Here is a 14005-nt window from a genome sequence, read left to right on the forward strand (position 1 = left end):
TGGTTACATTGCATCATAATATATGAAACTTTGAGTTTTTGCACTGCTACATGAACACATCATCGACATAGTGTTTCACTTTAAGATGCAGAAAAAACTAAAACATGACTTGTAAACGCACCATTAGGAAATAAAACTCGGTCAAATTTTCACTGTTACAGATTGCTGCAAAGGTTTTTTTTGTTTGTTGTTTGTTTTTTAAACAATCAGCTCAACTTTAATCTCAGTCCATAATAAAATTAAGCCAGTGGAGCATAGAAACTGTAAATTGTATATTTACAGCTGAGAGGTGATGTTCGGGAAACTTTATCTGCATTTCCTCTTTGATAAAGTGCTCCGTCAAGCTGCGTGTTTGCAGCAGCAGGATGATGAAGCAAACTGTCGGCAGCCTGATATACACTGTGCTCCAGACTCTGCTTGATTGATTGTGCAGACTCTGACTTTTGGATGTTGACAGGCAGAATCATCTTTAAAATCCCTTCATAATCACGACAAAGTGATGAGTCATTTGTACTCCAACATGTATGTGTCATCAGCACACTCAGAGAATTGCAGCGTCATCTCTTTTATTTAGTCTGGCCTCATCATCCAGAAAGGGTGTTCTGGTTGTCTGCCTGGCTGGTTGCCATCCAGACACAAGGTGGTTCTGTAGTGTGGTGGCTGCGGCACAAACGCATGCGGCCAGACCTGATCTGACCATCCAGAAAGTTTCCCTTAAAGCTGTAGTCCCTCTGGGCTTTTTACAGTTTAACTTATGAAAAGGATTTTCTTTGGCCCCAATATGACATTGTTCCTTCATATTCAAATGCAGGATTCACAATATTATGTGTCCAGTATGCTCAGAATTCACCTATTCTGGAAACAATCTGGAAATATGACCCACGTGAGTTAAAATAGCAGCAACAAGATACTGTGACACACTGGGAAACTCAGTTTCCCAGCAGGCAGTTTGAGTGTCATGCTGGATATCTGCTGGACCATGAAGATGACACTCACACAGGTCTGCTGTGTTAGTTGTTAAAGGAAAACAAAACCTTCAGTATAGAAGGGGCAAAGCACGTAAGCGGAAGTCAACATCCCGGATTGGTATCGGGTTCCGATGCCGACATAATTCGCGGATCAGAATTTCCAAATCCAACCTGCGGGATTTTCCGATACTGGAGAGAAACCACGTCTGTGAAACCTCTGTCGTGCTGTCTGCTGTTTACTACTGAACGGGAGGAGAGGAGGGGGAGTGGGAAGTTTCTGCGCTGAAGGCGAGCTGGTTCTTCTGTGCACCGCAGCCGAGACGAGTTTTAATCCACCGGTAACGGCAAATTTACGCCCGGCTCTCGTGTTCGAATGATCTGTGCCACAGAGCATGGATTTTCCAAAAAATTAACTGAAATGTTACTGAAAATCAGCCGCTTCAACATTCCAAGGCTGTAATGTGAAATGCTTTAATAGCAGCTCAGAGTACAGCTGAGGAGGACAGCTGAACAGAGTCACTTTCTCTCTGCTGAATGGAAACCCACCAAAATCCTTCAGTGTTTACCCCGGGTTACTCCTGTGAGCGCTGCTGATGATACATTTAGAAATTTAGTTTATTTTACAGTTGAAAGGTTTTGTGTTTGCTCAGCAGGAAAATGGCGAGCGAGCAAGAGAGAGAGAGAGAGAGAGAGAGAGAGAGACAGCGCAAGAAAGAGGATTTTTACATAGTGTTCGCCATGTGTAGCTTTCTGTGCCCATGCCTTGTCACAGCAGTGCTGCAAGCGATCTGTTTTTTTTTTTTTTTTTTTTTTCGGATTGGTTAAAATTGTCAGTGACGGCATTTATGAAATCTTCGAATTCTGCTTATATGCCGACCTATGGAGGTGGATATTTCAGTTGTAAGAGCTCTTTATTATCATTGATATGCAGCAATCGTTGGTTTATAGCACAGTCTATCTTCCCAGCTGTATTTTATCAGTGGGTTTTCTTTTCCTTTAATGCTAACTTTAGTCGGTTAGTTATTTTGGGCATTGATAAAGCACAGAAGGACTCTGAGTAGAACTGATTTAAAACAAAGCAACTCAAAAGTGCACAGCTTTTATTGCAGCTTTTGTCATGCAGCAACTACTGTGGTCTCTCAGAGATGAGTACGGTGTCGCAGACCGAACAGTCCGCCCTGCTCCACTGCGCATGCATCATTTTGGAGCTCAGCCACTCGTCTGAGACAGTCTCTTCACCCAATGCAATCAAATGGATTAATGGGATTATTAACCATCAGATAACAAGGCAAAACCTCTAAAATCAGTTTTAAGCAGAAATGAGACGATACTCTGTGATGCTTTGAAATGAGTGACGTGCAGTGAACGTATCAGCTAGCAGTTTGTGTAGCCGCGGCGCTCTTATCGCTTCCTGCGTCTTTTCTGATGAAATGATACTGAATTTATGTGGAAATGATTGTTGTGCAAAAGCTTCAGATATCTGTCGCTGAGATAGATGATGACTGCAGTGCAGTTTGAAGCAGAAACGAGGTGATAATCCATGAACCGCGGCTAATGACGCATGCGCAAAGACGGCAGGACGGACCGATTTATACGGGGGACCGTTCGGTCAGCGACACCGGGTCTAACTCCTGTGGAGGCGGACTCAGTCTGGGGGCGGGTCTGGATGGAACTGTGTTCCATCCAGACCCGTGTTTTATTTCCCATAGAAATAAAATAAGAGTAAGGGTACTTTATCATATGACTTCAACACAGTATTTTTTTTTTTTTTTTTTTGGGGGGGGGGGAGAGATTGGAAGAGGGCTGACCTGTAAACTAGACAATATTGGAATATTGGTGTAAAACAACTTAAAATCAGTTTACCAACCACAAAACAAAGAACTGACAAATCGCCTAAAGTAGAGCTGCTACCTTTCAAGATGAGTCATCTTAAAGTAGCTGCTGCCTGTAAAGAGCTCTGAGATTTTTCTGGAGTGATAATTGCAACAAACTAATACATAATTATTACCTACTCATAGTCTGTTTCCACTGTTAACTGAACTGGTTTCTTTTGTATTTCAGCTTTGCGTTACTGTTCATTCATTCATGTTTCCATGAATAATGGTCAGTGCTGCACATTATTCATCCTAATTTGAACATGTTTTTCTGTCTTATTAATCTCACCCTGGCTCAGATTTGGGTCCTGCCAACGAGGGCTGACATCAGTGTTTTCATTTAAAACCTGCTGACGATCCAGCTGTTTCTGTCCTCGTAGCCTGAGCTCTTCTTCTGTTGTCATCGAACACTTTCGAGCAGCTTTGTGCTCCGAGCGCCGTCCAAACACATTACCGTCACACACATGACTGTTTTTGTTTGTGTAGCTGATTGGAACATGTCTGTGCCTCAACACATCACTCTGTGTCTCTGCCTCAACATGAACTGACTGGTGACCCGGCGCTGATTCTTCTGACAAAACATAATATCATAAACTATTAGCAGGTACAGTGACGGGATTACAAACCGTTATATATCTGTTGGTTTTACTGGTGCACATTCTCCTCCGCCAGCTGCAGTCCAGTGAGTGGAGGAAAAGTATCATCATGAAAAATACTGGAATTTAAAAAAAGTTGCCGGCACTGAACAGTTTAGCGTTTGAATGATGGTTTTCTTTTAACATACATCACTCTAACCATGTTCAACTGTCATGGAAACATTACTGATTGGATTATTGACAGGTTTAAACAAGTTCTTGATTAATTTCTAGAAGTGGATTGAAATATATGTATAAAAAAATTTTTTAAAGTGCAAAGAAGGCAAACCATAATCCACATTCAGGTTCCAATTGGCACTAAAATGTTGTTGGTTCCTCCATCTTATGTTGAGATCAGATTTTTTTAAAAATGTTTGTGTAGTTCTACAGACAAAATTGGGGATTCAATTGTGTCTTGATGTTCTACCGTAGAAAAGATTTCTTTTTATTCAGTGTGAAATTCATTTTAAATCCATGTTGTTCCTCTGACTGTGATCAGTCGTTCCTCCAAATATTTTGTAGGTCAGCAGAAAATTGTAAACTAGAAGGCATTCAGAGAATGCATACTCCCTCCAAGGCTGCCTGGGTTCCAGATGAAATTCAAAATAATGTCCATTGTTTTCTATCTGCCCACCAAATTTCATCACCATCCTCTCATAGGTTTTTGAGTTTGGTGTCGCTGTGTGCTAAACATTCTTATGGATCTCAGTTCCAGAACATATTCTGGATCACCTCCAAAGTTGAATCCCTTACTTCCTGGATGATTATCTATCTGCTCACCAAATTTCATAGAACCCTTTGATTACCCTTTGAGTTACCCTGCAGACAAATGGGGAAATGGCAGTTAAAACTGCACAGAACAAAAAATAAAATAAAATCTCTATCCTTATTGGATAATAACAGTTCAAGGTTATTTTCATTATAGATTAATTTGTTGCTTATTCTTGCATTTAATTATTTTGTTTATACATTATTAGAGCAGCTTGAAGAAAAATTTGTGATCCCAGTGACACATTTTCAGAAGACTTTATTTCAGTCAGCAGCGCCAAATCGAAACCTGTCAAAATATCTTCAGGGGATATTTTAAAATGTATAATACTGGATTTAAAACAGTTTAAACCATTTTCATGTGGTCTGAAGGGTCTGTACTTGTCAGAGGACTGTTTTTAAAATGTCAAAAGCCGTTTAAAGTTAAATATTTATTACGTCTGCCAAGGATGTAATAAAATCATCGGCGTTTATTTATTTATCTGCCTGTCTGTTAGCAGGATTATGTCAAAACTACTGCATGGATTTTAATGAAATTTTTACCACAGATAGATATTAGGCCATGGAAGACTCCATTATATTTTGGAGGTGATCCGGATTCTGAATCAAGTTTCACTTTATATAGGCTTTGAAGGATTACATCAAAACCATTTCAGGGATTTTCACCAAATTTGCATCATAGCTAGCTATTGGGGCATGGTAGACTCCACTGAATTTTGGAGGTGATCCTGATCCAGATCCGAAAACTGGCTCAGGATTTCACTTTTATATCGGCTTTGAAGGATTACATCAAAACTACATTACATATTCTCACAAAATTTGCACCACAGATAACATATTAGGCCATGGAAGACTCCATTAGATTTCGGAGGTGATCCGGATTCTGGATCAAGATTTCACTTTATATCGGCTTTGAAGGATTACGTCAAAACTACTTCACAGATTTTCACCAACGTTGCACGACAGATAGATATTAGTGCATGGAAGGCTCCACTGAATTTTGGAGGTGATCCGTATTGGCAGACAAAAGAAATCTCTGATTGTTCATGTAGGAATTTAAATGCGAGTTAAGCCCTCAATTATCCAAACAGCTGACAACTATTTTTGATTCATTTGTTTTTTTTTTTTGTTTTTTTTTTTGTTTTTTTTTCAGTTCTTGTCTGTGTTTATAAATGAAAATGGGGCACCTAAAGTGACCAGCACCCTGACCAGTTCAAGGTCAGATTTTCTTTGCTGTGTCACTTCTGATTTTATTTTTTCACTGCAGCCCCACCTTCATGATTACAGACTCAGCTGGCTTGAATCCATGCTTATGCTGCTGAGCATTACAATGAAGCGTGTCTGCAGGCTGCTGCAGGTCCACAGTGTTTTCCAGCAGCTTCCCCTCGTTCCCACGGTCAGAGACATACTGGAAACTCGTTGTCTGGAGATGCGATTAGAGATGAGTCACCATCACGCCTGGCTTCATTTCAGAAGAACGTTTTAGATGAAATGGTAAAAAAAACGCTGAATAATTTTGCCTTCTCAGCTGAAGTTCATGTCCTTTTGATTTGAACACGACAGTGCAAACACAGACAGAATTCTAAAATTGACAAGCTTCAGTGTGTTTGCAGACATGGAAGCATTTGACAGTTCCACAAATTAGGGTGTAGTCTTAGGTTGCTTTTTTTCCATTCTAGCAGCCTTTGCAGTGCGACGGGCTAATCACGCCACTTGTGGCGTAAATGGCTGTTGTTGACTGCAGAATTTAAAGAGTGCAGCTGCTGAATTGCATGAATCTATATTATAATAGCCAAGTGGCCTCTGTGTGAGTGTGTGTATGTGTGGCTTTGATCACACAAAAAGCGGGGAGAGCTAACATTTGCCCTTTGGTATGCTTATGTACGGTATTTTGGGTCAAGGATGAACGCTGCAAAAACAGAAAGTTGATAGGACAAATATTTTTGGAGAAATTAGCAATTTTAGCTAACCAATAAACGGATGCTGTGCTGCAGTGCACCATGGGAGTTCGGGGTTTTTTGGTTTAAATGTTGTTGTGGTTTATATTAGTTTAACAGTGTTGTTAGTAGGGATACACCGATCTATAATTTTTCACTTCCAATCTGATCCCGATACCTGAATTTGGATATCTGCCGATACCGATACTTTTCCAATTCGATACTAGAGGTCTGTTTGCTTTAATATTATTATTATTAGTAGTAGTATTAGTATTGTTGATTTTATATGAGGATTTTCTTAAAAAGGAGACCTGAACGTTGAGCTACAATTTGCAAGAAGGTGTATCTAAGATGAAAGCCTAGATGTGATGTTTTGGTGAAAGAATGAAGTACTTTTTTTTCTTTCTTTTTTTTATGGACTTTTATAGCCTTATTTTTGTAGATTTAAAGAGAAAAGACAGCACTGCCCATTGCTCTCCCTTTCTCTCTCTGTGCCTGTCTCTCGCTCGCTCTCTCTCTGTCTCTCTTGCTCGCGCTCTCTCTTTATCTCTCACTCGCTTTCTCTCTCCCTCCGTCTCTCGCTCGTGCTTTCTCTCTCGCTGTTTTCTTGCTACGTAAACCTCGAACTTTTTTGGAAACACGAAGCCTTTCAACTGTAAAATAAATATCAGCAACCTGCAGGATTTTAATGGAGATTTTTTTTTTTTTCCCCCTTTCAGTGGACAGAATCTCTGATCGGCGGCTTCTCCTCGGCTGCACGCTGAGCTGGCGTTTACAGCCTCAGGACAGTGAAGCGGTTAACTTTTTAGCACACATTTTCAGCAACAATTCAGTTAATTTTTTGGAAAATCCATGCTTGACAAACAAACAGTTTGAAGCTGATAGCCGGGCAGAAATTTGCCACTAACCACAGCTAGAACACTGTGGAAGAGAGCTCTCTCAAACAGCTCAGCTTCAGAAAACCTCCCCCCTCCTCCTCCCCGTCGGCAGTAAACAAGCAGAGAGCAAACAGCAGTTGAGAAGATTCACAGTGGCTCTTTTCCGGTATCGGAAAATGTCGTGGGTTGGATCGGTATTTTCCGATATGTGAATTACGTCGGTATCTGAACCTGATATCAAGCCGGGATCAGATCGGTCCCATCCCTAATTGTTATTGATTTATTGTCTTTTTGTAGGTCAATTGGTTTTGTCAGTTTAGATAAGATTCATGTTGCTCTTACCATGAGTGACTTAAGTTTCATGTTGGGTGCCATGAGTGAAATCATGGTTTTAATGTGTTCAGCCACTGTCTGTGTGTGTCAAATTAAAACCACCTACTTAAAGCAGCTGTGTGTGTGTGCATGCTGCTAAGTACTTTCTGGACTCGCGCCATTCCAGCAGTGGGTGGTAAGTCATCTTTATATTAAAAGCGTGAGTGTGGTGAGTGATTTTAAGTTCAATGTAAATACATAATGTAATTGTAAATATGTTAAAAATATATGGATGACAAGAAAGTGAGAACACTTATTTCCATTGTGGTCCATTCAAAAATCAAATGACAAAATAAAAGTAATAATAAAATAACAGTGTATATGATAACAAGAACCTAAACAATTTATAAACGCATGAAGACAGTAAATTAACATTAAAAAAAATTATATAACAGGAAATAAAAGGGTTGAGTTCTTCTAAAAATTGTTGAGGTCTAAGGTTCTAAAAGCATTCTGGACTTGGACACCATGCCAACTCATTATACAAGCTTTGCTTAACTTATTACCACCCTTTTCACAAAATTGTCAGCTACCTAGTTTATAAATACTACCCAATCTAGAGCCCATGGATCCCCATGGGCAACACACTACTTTCTAGTAGTATCTGTAATTTTTTTTTGGACTTCTCCCTTTCTGCTTGGGGTCACCACAGTGGATCCAGCAGGCCCTTCCTGATTTAGATTCACATTACATGTGAGAATGGGTGCTGGTGGGCTTGAACCAAGAACCTTCTGTTTTTAAAGGGAGTGCACAAGATATAAATTGCTTTGCATGATTCATGCAAAGTTTATTTCCTGTTCTCTTTGCTTGCTGTCTTGCAAAGTTTATTTCCTGTTTTATTTGTTTGCTGTCTTACCAGTTTCCTGTCATCATCTTTGTTTCCTCAGGTGTTTGATAACTATGCAGTGACGGTGATGATCGGCGGTGAGCCATACACTCTGGGACTGTTTGACACTGCGGGTAAGAATGAAGAACATGTAAGTGCGGACTGCAAGAATTTTTGATCTGTCCTGCCTCAGTATTTGTTTCTCTGTGCGTCTCCCCCTACAGGTCAGGAGGACTACGACAGGCTACGACCTCTCAGTTACCCTCAGACAGATGTCTTCCTCGTCTGCTTCTCTGTCGTGTCGCCCTCGTCCTTCGAGAACGTCAAAGAGAAGGTGCGAAGTACAGTACCTCATAATATTCACCTTGCCACTTGATCTATGAGCAAGCTTTAATCTCCGGCTGCTGGATCATGTCCTGATGATCGTAGTTCTCCAGAGACTCGATAATCCATCCATCAGACCACAAACCTCTGTGACAGAAATGTCCAAATGTTTTTGGTCTTCAGAAATCCATTGTAGAACCAGATGGTGCATCTAAAGCTTCTCTGCCTTCACAGTGGGTACCAGAGATTACACACCATTGCCCAAACGCCCCGTTCCTGCTGGTCGGGACCCAGGTGGATCTTAGAGATGACAGCAATACTTTGGAGAAGCTAGCTAAGAACAAACAGCGGGCCCTGACCACTGAGAGCGGAGACAAACTGGCCCGCGACCTCAAAGCTGTCAAATACGTGGAGTGTTCAGCTCTAACTCAGGTAATTAAAAAAAAAAAAACTCAACTGCTGATGGTTGGCTGAGATTTTACTGTTCCCTGACACAAAGTGGGAAGGGCGGTTCTGGAATGAGTACAGTGTGTTTATCCGGGAACCCGTACAGGAGAAGCTACAACGCAAACTGCCAAGAAGAGTTACAGTCCTGGTCAGCCCAACAGTTTACATCTGGAATTTAAAATATGTTCATAAATAAATGTGAATTAACCAATTCTCTATAATTAGAATAGCCTGACTATAAACAGTGATAGATGTGTGAGGCTCTCTGCATCTGTAAGCAGCAAAGGTGGGCCTCTCATCATAGTGGTCTTCTCTGTGCATAAACTGCTTCCAAAAACTAGAGCGCGCACTTCCTAGGTTATCCGTTACGACAAATGACCATGAAAAAAGCCGTATTATCTAATATATAAAGCTGACCATGTGGGTGTTCGCTATGCACAGCCACAGTAATTAAGCAATCCACACCAAACTTGGTATGGTGACTGTGGGCACCAAAGAGGAGGTCAGTGAGGCCCTTAGGTTGAAAGAGTGTGTGTGCACACACAGAGATAGCCTTATTTATTAGATCATGACCTGCTCAATTGAGCCCTTATTTTCACAGTACACGTGGTACTCAGGTCAGGTAGCAAGCATGACACTTTACTTACTGCTTAGTAACAGCTGGCTAGGGTGCACTTTAATTACAATCTGAATGGGCCAGCGTGCTCCGTGTGCAAGTTAAGGTGTGTGTTTTTTCAGTTAAAATGTACTTGCTGTGTACGGCATGCCAGGGCATTGCCGTGATATGACATACTGTCACCTTTTATCATCATTCACTTGAGTCTCTTGAATGTCGCAAATTGCTTGATGAAAATTAATGAATACTACATACACACAATGCAATGTAATTTACTACACCTCAACTACAGTGACATGAGATATACAATGACATGGCTAAAATTCTTCCCTATTATCCGTGTGGAGAACGGGTAACTCAGCTAGTTGCATATTTTTGTAATAAAATGCTCAGAAAGGAGCCAGTCAGCCATACTAACATTAGCCATTTGCAGAGAAGCTTGAATCTTCGACTGGACTGGGTTGCTTGACACGAAGACGTTTCGCTTCTAATCTCAGAAGCTTCCTCAGCTAAATTTCTTGCTCTGGTAGTCTGACTTCTGTCTTGACTCTTGTAGAGAAGAACAAACAGAAGCCAGCAAAAGCTGGAGTTTTAAACCCAACAAGACCCCTCCTACTGAGAGGCAGACTGCTGTTGGCAGTGACTCAAGGTGTTAACAGGTTTAAAGTAAACTGGGATTTTGTGCTGTCTGAAGATCCTCTGTAGTTTTTTCCCTACTCCTGCTAAATAAGGGAGAGACACTCCTCTTCTTCTTGGCTCCGTCTCCTGTCTGTCTGGCCTCCTAGTTCTTTGGGACAGAAATTAGTTGAGATAGAAATTAGTTCACCCTAAGGACAGGATCCCTAGTTACAAACAGAGCAGTGTAGTGTATTCTATCAGATGTCATGAACACTACATAGGTGAGACGAAGCAGCCGTTGCACAAAAGGCTATACCAGCACCGCAGAGAGGGCGCCGGTGGACCTCAGTCTGCAGTTCATCTTCACCTTAAAGACACTAACCACACGATTGAGGACAAGGAAGTTAAAATCTTAGTCAGAGAAAAGAAATGGTTTGAGAGGGGAGTGAAGGAAGCAGTGTATGTGAAACAGTCGAAACCCAGCCTTAACTGGGGAGGGGGTCTAAGACGCGCTTTGTCCACTGTTTACAATGTGGTACTCAGGTCAAAGTAGTTTCACTCTTTTGTTCATGGTAATGAGTCATTCACATCGTCAGGAGAGGCGTCAGTCCCATTGTTAGGAGGAACAACTGCCCTGTCATTAGGAAGGTGCTAACTAGAGTACAGTAGGTGCTAATTAAAGCAATTGTTAGTCACTGCCATTAGCAGTCTGCCTTTCGGTAGGAGGGGTCTTGTTAGGTTTAAAACTCCAGCTTTTGCTGGCTTCTCTTTGTTCTCTACAAGAGTCAAGACAGAAGTCGGACTACCAGAGCAAGAAATTTAGCTGAGGAAGCTTCTGCAATTAGAAGCGAAACGCCCTCTCATCAAGCAACCCAGTCCAGTCGAAGATTCAAGCTTCTCTACTATGGAAACCACCTGGACAACTGAGAGCCTTCACAGAAATATTAGCCATTAGCCTTGTGCTATGTGATGCTAACAGCTTTCAAAAGGTGATGGTTTCAAGACACGTAAGCAATTTAAATCCAGTGTTCCCACAGTTACTTTGAAAAAGTAATCCAGTTACTGATTACTCCTTGAAACGGTAACTTGGTTACTTTACTGATTACTCAGTTTTAAAAGTAAATAAGTTAGATTACTAGTTACTTTATTAGTTACCTTCAGCAGCATCCGCCATTCTGAGAATAAAGTTCACATTTAGAACTTAATAAAAAAGCTGTTTTTCTTTTTTGTTATCTCTTGATCACAAGCCTCCTTTAGATGTGCATACTGCCACCTACTGTATCGGAGTGTATGGAATCATGCCATTAATTCTAAAGGGTCTTTCATACCGAGCACGCAAACGCGGCGACCATCGCTCTAAAACCCATTATTTTCAATGAGAAGCTTTGCACAAATGACGCATTGTGGTGTGACGTGCAGAACGCGAGCTTGTGCGGTGCTCCACTGTGAGCGTACTGTTGCTTGATGTCATACTCACCGCTGCCAAAGTTCAACCCAATCCAGGTTTCACCGCTGCCCGCTGATTGTGTGTCCAATAGAATGAAACAGAGTTTGCAGCTAGCTAGACCAGCCACTGACATCACGGCCCACTCTACTCTGATTGGCTGTCACCCCCCGCCCCTCAGAGAAAAATGGAACAGAATTAAATGGAATGTGGCTTTTTATCCTCTTAAAATACCTCTAAAAATTGGTCAGGATTAGCCATTTTTGAACTTGTCCAAGGTCTGTGTCCTGGACCAATGCTGAGCACGGATGGACCGACACAAAGTCTTAGCGATACCCGATGGCCATCTTTGATGACCTTGAGTAAAAATCATTTATTTTATGAAAGCTGAAAGTATATTTCTGTCATTATTTTCTTAGTCACAGTGGTCCCAGGAGTCACCGCAGCTGTCCATCGTCTATTCAGCATTCTGCTCGCGACGAAAATAATAACCCTTAATGATCCACTAAGACAAAAAAAATTATGTTAAGATACACTGTCCGGGCTGCTGATGAGAACATCAACAGCCCAGTGGCTGTTGTCTAAAATACATTGGAGTGTTGTCTCTTGCTACTATAATCTTGATATTTACACAGCAGTTTTCTAAAGGAAATCCTTACAAATGTTGGGGGGGGGGGGGGTCTTTTTACCAATGACTGCAGTGTGTCTATTAAAGATTAATTTATATGTTCTACAGTCACATTTCATTAACTTTTGATGGTTATTTGTCAGCACATGTAGTCATGTGACATAAACCTCATGACATCATTTTTTAATTTAGTAATTTCAACTTTTATTTACTACTTCGTTGACTATGTGATTGCTTTTGATGTTGTAATCAGGACAGAGTAATTACTAAAATATGAATTTGACTATAGTGATTATGAATACTTTGACATTATGCACAATAGGAACTGGGCTTCTACTTGTGCAAGTCTCTTATTGGCTGAACCTTGACTTCTTGGGCATGTTCAATGATTCATTCATTGAATATGAAAATATGAAAGGAAACTACTGCTTTTTCAAATAATAAAATAGTTGCTCTTTAAAGAGCCTTTGTTTTATTTAGAAGAGCAGCAACAGGTGTGAGTTTTCAGAGACAACAGGTGAGCTGGACCCTCAGGATATTTAATCAGATGAAGGTCTCCTCTACAGCTTCAACCTCTTGGTGGAGTTTTTGGTGACACTTTCCTCACATTTTGAAGAGCAAAGATATGCTCTTCTTCCACTTGGACTTCAGCTGTTGGTGATCAGCTCCATCACTGGAAGTGTTCGAAGTGCATCTGTATTTACAAGGTTCTCTGCACAGCAAAGGTTGAAACAAATTCTTCACTTATTCCTGATGTGGGACAAGTGAAGAAATTATTTCTTAAAATATAAAGAAACATGAAACAGTGCTGTGCTATTTTCTTTAAGGTCTGATTACTAGATAGTTAAAAAAAAATCTAAGTTATTTAAAGTTTAGACTGTTCTTGTAGTCAGAGCAGTAACCATTAAAAAAAACTATTGTGTGGATTTATTTGTTAAAAAAATAAAAATAGATCGAACAGTTTACAATTATAAAACATTCAGTCAGCTTGACTGTTTGCCTGCTGCTAAAGGCTAAGCTAATGTTAGCCGATAAATCTTCAGTGTTTATTCATTCATTTTCAGCTGCTTGGCCGGATCATGGTGGCAGCAGAGCAGCAGCTCAATCCACACTTCCCGATCCTCTGCCAAGTCCTGTAACTCTTCCCAGGGGATCCCAAGGTGTTCCCAAGCCAGCTGGGAAATATAATTTCTCCAGTGTGCCCTATGTCTTTCCCAGGGCCTCCTCCTCGATTGGACGTGCCTGGAAGGCCCTCCTTAGGGAGCCGACCAGGGAGCATCCTCACCAGATGCCCGAACAACCTCAACTGGCTCTTTTTGATGCAAAGAAATAGCGGCTCTCCTCCGAGTCCGTCCTGGATAATCAACCTTCTCACCCTGTCCAGGAGTGTACGCCCAGATACATAACGGAAGAATTTCTGCTGCTTGTATCTACAGTCTTATTCTTTCAGTTATTACACAAAGTTCATGACCATAGGTGAACATAGGAGTGTTAATCAACTAGTAAATTCAGTCTTTTTACCATGATGGTCCAGTACAACGTCTGTAAAACCTCAGACACTACTCCAGTCCGTCTATTGATCTCCTGCTTAACAAGACCTCGAGATACGTAAACCCCTCCACTTGACGCAGTAAGTCTCCCCTGACCCAGAAGGGACAATCCATTGTTTT

The 14005-nt window shown here is 41.0% G+C and overlaps 1 protein-coding gene across 1 annotated transcript in view; it reads left to right on the forward strand.

The window, feature by feature from the left end:
* The window catches only part of LOC117501335 (cell division control protein 42 homolog), an 80651-nt gene that overhangs the window by 62819 nt on the left and 3827 nt on the right, over nt 1-14005 (forward strand). The window contains exons 3-5 of the mRNA XM_034160191.1: nt 8320-8392; nt 8483-8592; nt 8817-9014. Of these exons, the coding sequence (XP_034016082.1) occupies nt 8320-8392; nt 8483-8592; nt 8817-9014 (381 nt within the window). The remainder of the gene's footprint in view (nt 1-8319; nt 8393-8482; nt 8593-8816; nt 9015-14005) is intronic.

This window comes from Thalassophryne amazonica, chromosome 20 (genome assembly GCF_902500255.1).
Source record: "Thalassophryne amazonica chromosome 20, fThaAma1.1, whole genome shotgun sequence".
Classification (NCBI taxonomy): Eukaryota; Metazoa; Chordata; class Actinopteri; order Batrachoidiformes; family Batrachoididae; genus Thalassophryne; species Thalassophryne amazonica.